The 4,559-nt window shown below is 42.0% G+C and overlaps 1 protein-coding gene across 1 annotated transcript in view; it reads left to right on the plus strand.

The window, feature by feature from the left end:
• Window positions 1-399: 399 nt before the first annotated feature.
• The window catches only part of LOC115231101 (sodium channel protein 1 brain-like), a gene marked incomplete at its 5' end in the record, with an annotated part of 22,305 nt that continues 18,145 nt past the window's right edge, over window positions 400-4,559 (plus strand). Inside the window, 2 exons of the mRNA XM_029801186.2 lie at window positions 400-509; window positions 3,829-4,041. Coding sequence (XP_029657046.2) covers window positions 400-509; window positions 3,829-4,041 — 323 coding nt within the window. The remainder of the gene's footprint in view (window positions 510-3,828; window positions 4,042-4,559) is intronic.

Genomic DNA, 4,559 nt, shown 5'->3' on the forward strand with positions numbered 1-4,559 from the left:
CAGAGGTGGTTTTAGCTGGGTTTGGTATTAAAAAGGTTAAGAATTGTTTCTCTCTCCGATATCTTTTAACCCCTTTCGTTACTGTATTTATTTTGAGATGTTCTTTTTTCTTTCAATTACTTTAAATATAACAAAGAAATGAGTAAAATAAACTTGGTTCATTCAGCTAGGGGTTAGGACATAAATTGTGACTAACGTTTGGTGGAAGATTTTTTATTCAAAACTTATGGAACCAAGACATTTGTACTACAGAGCCAGAGGTGGTTTCAGCTGGGTTGGTATCAAAAGGGTTAAAGGGTTTGCACTAAATACCTCTAAACACACCTATAACGCTTTTCTTAAGACTTCTCTTGTTAAACTCATTTTACATGAATTCTTTACCGATTCTTTACTCCACAGATATATCACACTCATCCTTCAAACCATCAACCACAAAGTAGTCAGCGACATCACTGGACTACGAACATTCCGAGTTTTGCGAGCACTACGAACACTTTCCATTATTCCAGGTAAGTGCAAACTTGTAAAGGTTCCGAGTGCTACAGTAAACAGATTGTTATTGCAGAGGTGAACACTCGGCTGTTGTCATCTTTATAGAGAAGCCTTCATAAAATTCATTTTGCCTGAGTAAAGTGAGAAAAGAAGAGTGTGGTAGGAAGTTTGCTTCCCAACTGCATGGTATGGCCATCTTATGCAAAGTGTCTTGTATTATAGCCCTGGGCTAACCAAAACGTTGTGAGTGGATTTGGTAGAAACTGAAAGAAGCCTGTCATATGTATGTGCGTGTGTGTGTGTGTGTGTTTATGTGTTTGTGTGTGTGTTTGTGTGTGTGTGTGTGTTTGTGCTTGTGTTTGTGTGTGTGTGTGTGTGCGCATGTGTGTGTGTTTGTGTGTGTGTTTGTGCATTTGTGTGTTTGTGTGTGTGTGTGTTTGTGTGTGTGTCTTTGTGTGTGTGTGTGTGTGTGTGTGTGTGTGTGTTTGTGTGTGTGTCTTTGTGTGTGTGTGTGTGTGTGGTGTGCATGTGTGTGTGTGTTTGTGTGTGTGTGTGTGTTTGTGTTTGTGTATTTGTGTGTGTGTGTTTGTGTGTGTGTGCGTGTGTGTGTGTGTGTGTCTGTGTCTGTGTTTGTCCCCTACCACAGCTTGGCAACCAGTTCTGATGTATTTACATCCTTGTAACTTAGTGGTTCAGCAAAAAAGACCAACGGAATAAATATCAAGCTTTAAAAATAAAAATAAGTACTGGGGTCGATACATTCAATGAAAAATATTCTTCGAGGTGGTGCCCCAGCATGGCCACAGCCCAATGACTGAAACAAGTAAAAGACGAATGATAAAAGAATGCCCAAACTTTTCTCGAAAGTAACTGAACTGCTGGGCCCTGACTGCTAAGGGTCCAACACTATGCTAAATGACAGACTAAAGGTCACAGGAGATCTGAAGTTATGGGTCAGTTAAAACATTCCTTGGATGACCTACTTTTAAAAGTCTACAACAAATCATCTGGATTTGGATCTCATCCCAATATCTCCTTCATCCATCTACATCAGTGGTTCTCAACTGGAGTCCATATGGCCCTTAAGGGTCCATATAAGATTTTGGGGGTCCATGCAAGCAAAATACTTAACTGAGTACCGTTTTTTTTTATTATGTGATTCAGTCATTTGACTGTGGCCATGCTGGAGCACCACCACTTTTAGTCAAGCAAATCGACCCCAGGACTTATTCTTTGTAAGCCTAGAACTTATTCTATTAGTCACTCTTGCCAAACCGCTAAGTTACGGGGACATAAACACACCAGCATCGGTTGTCAAGTGATGTTGGAGGGGAGGGACAAACACAGACACACAAACACATACATATACATCATCGTTTTAACTCCGTTCTCCATGCTAGCATGGGTTGGACGGTTCGACAGACCAGGGATCTGGGAAGCGAAGGCTGCACCAGGCTCCGGTCTTATCTGGCAATGTTTCTACAGCTGGATGCCCCTTCCTAACGCCAACCACTCCGTGAGGGTAGTGGGTGCTTTTACGTGCCACCTGCACTGGTGCCAGGCGAGGCTGGCATCGGCCACGGTCAGAATATATATATATTATAATATATACACATGTGTGTGTGAGAGTATATATATCTGGTGTGTATAAGGTATGTATGAGAGGGAAATAACCTCATGTAAATATACAATATACTTATGTATATATATATATATATATATATATATATATATATATAATAATATGTATGTATGTATATGTATGTATATATATATGTGTGTGTGTGGTGTGTGTGTGTGTATATAAGTATATATATATATATATATATGTGTGTGTGTGTGTGTATAATCTTGTGTATCACTGAAATCGTTTATGTGGATATTGAAAGCAGACTTCACTGAGAGAAATCATCTCAAAGAATGGATGTTATGGTTCTAGGAATGGATTCTTATGATTGGCAGAAAGACTAAAACCTAAGGCAAACATTAAAAATGTAATTTTGTTATGTCGTTAAAATGTGTTAATTACTCTGAGTTATTGAAGAACATTGGTAAATTCTTTGAAAACTGGAATTAATCTCTCTCTCTCTCTCTCTCTCACTCACCCTCTCACTTTCTCCTCTCTCTCTCCTTCCCTTTCTCTCTGTATTTTTCCTCTCTCTCTCTCTCCCTCTCTGTCTTGCTGTGTCTTTCTCCTCCCTCTCTCTCTCTCTTTCTTCCTCTCTCATTTCTCCCTCTGTCTCCCTCTCTCCTTCTCTTCTTCTCTCCCCACTCTCTCTCCCTCTTTCCCTTCTCTCTCTTCCTCTCCTCTCTCTTTCTCTCTCTGCCTCTCTCTCTTACTCTATTTTTCTGTCTTTCTCTTCTCTCTCTACCTCTCTCTCTTCCTCTCTTATTTCTTTCCTTCTTTTTCTTTCTCACCCTTTCTGTCTCCACCCTCTTCTCATTTTCTCTCCTCTGCTCTCCCTTCCCGCCCTCTCCTCTCTCCTTTCTCCCTCTGTCTCCCTCTCTTCTTCTCTTCTTCTCTCCCCACTCTCTCTCCCTCTTTCCCCTCTCTCTCTTCCTCTCCTCTCTCCTGTCTCCCTCTCTCCCACATCTCTCACTCCCTCTCATGTCCTCTCTCCCTCATTTCCTCTCTCTCTGTCTTTCTCCTCTCTCTTTTCCTCTCTCTTTTCCTCTCTCTGCCTCTCTCTCTCTTACTCTATTTTTCTGTCTTTCTCTTCTCTCTCTCCCTCTCTCTCTTCCTCTCTCATTTCTTTCCTTCTTTTTCTTTCTCACCCTTTCTGTCTCCACCCTCTTCTCATTTTCTCTCCTCTACTCTCCCTTCCCGCCCTTTCCTCTCTCCTTTCTCCTTCTGTCTCCCTCTCTCCTTCTCTTTTCTTCTCTCCCCACTCTCTCTTCCTCTTTCCCCTCTCTCTCTTCCTCTCCCCTATCCTGTCTTCCTCTCCCCCACGTCTCTCACTCCCACTCATGTCCTCTCTCCCTCATTTCCTCTCTCTCTGTCTTTCTCCTCTCTCTTTTCCTCTCTCTGCCTCTCTCTCTTACTCTATTTTTCTGTTTTTCTCTTCTTCTCTCTCTCTTTCTCTCTCTCTTTCCCCTCTCTCTCTTCCTCTCCTCTCTCCTGTCTTCCTCTCTCCCATGTCTCTCACTCCCTCTCACGTCCTCTCTCCCTCATTTCCTCTCTCTCTCTCTCTGTCTTTATCCTCTCTCTTTCTCTCTCTGCCTCTCTCTCTTACTCTATTTTTCCGTCTTTCTCTTCTCCTCTCTCTCTCTTCTCTCTCTCTGTCTTTTGTTCCCTCAACAAAATTTCCTCACATTCTCATATTCTTCTAATTTCAGGCCTAAAAACTATGGTAAACGCCCTTTTACGAGCTCTTCGGATGTTAATATCTGTCTTGATTCTGATATTGTTTTGCCTGTGGATCTTCTCCCAGGCAGGGGTCCAACTTTTTGGAGGGACCCTGCGCCACAAATGTGTCTTACAAATTTATGGAAGTCCAGCATTTGGCAAAACATACGACGAGTTTTATGCTGAACATATATTGAACAGTGGTAAGTATCTGTGTGTGTGTGTGTAAGTGTGTGCATCGGTGTATGCAGGTGTGTGTGTGTGCAAGTGTTTATGTGTGTATGCATATGGGTGTGTGGGTGCATGTGTGTGCATGTATGTGTGTGTATGTGTGTGTGCGTGCGTGTGTGTGTGCATGTGTGTGTATGTGTGTGTGTGTGTGCTAACGATTCCTTTAGTATGTTTTAAGAGTTTGAGACAAGGTTGAGGGTTACAGTGAGGTTGTTGTTGTTGCCATTGTTATTGGGGTTGGTATGTTGTTTCTCTTGATGTTGTTGATGCTGTTGTTGTCTTCTTCTTTCTTCTTCTTCTTCTCCTTCTCCTCCTCCTCATCCTTCTTCTTCTTCTCCTTCTCCTTCTCCTCCTTCTCCTTATTCTTCTTTTCCTTCTCCTTCTCCTCCTTCTTCTTCTTCTTCTTCTTCTTCTTCTTCTTCTTCTTCTTCTTCACGCCATTAGCCACAAAGAATAATCTCTAATTCGAGCCTACTCTAAGCCACTAAGA

Source organism: Octopus sinensis, unplaced genomic scaffold (genome assembly GCF_006345805.1).
Source record: "Octopus sinensis unplaced genomic scaffold, ASM634580v1 Contig17403, whole genome shotgun sequence".
Lineage (NCBI taxonomy): Eukaryota > Metazoa > Mollusca > Cephalopoda > Octopoda > Octopodidae > Octopus > Octopus sinensis.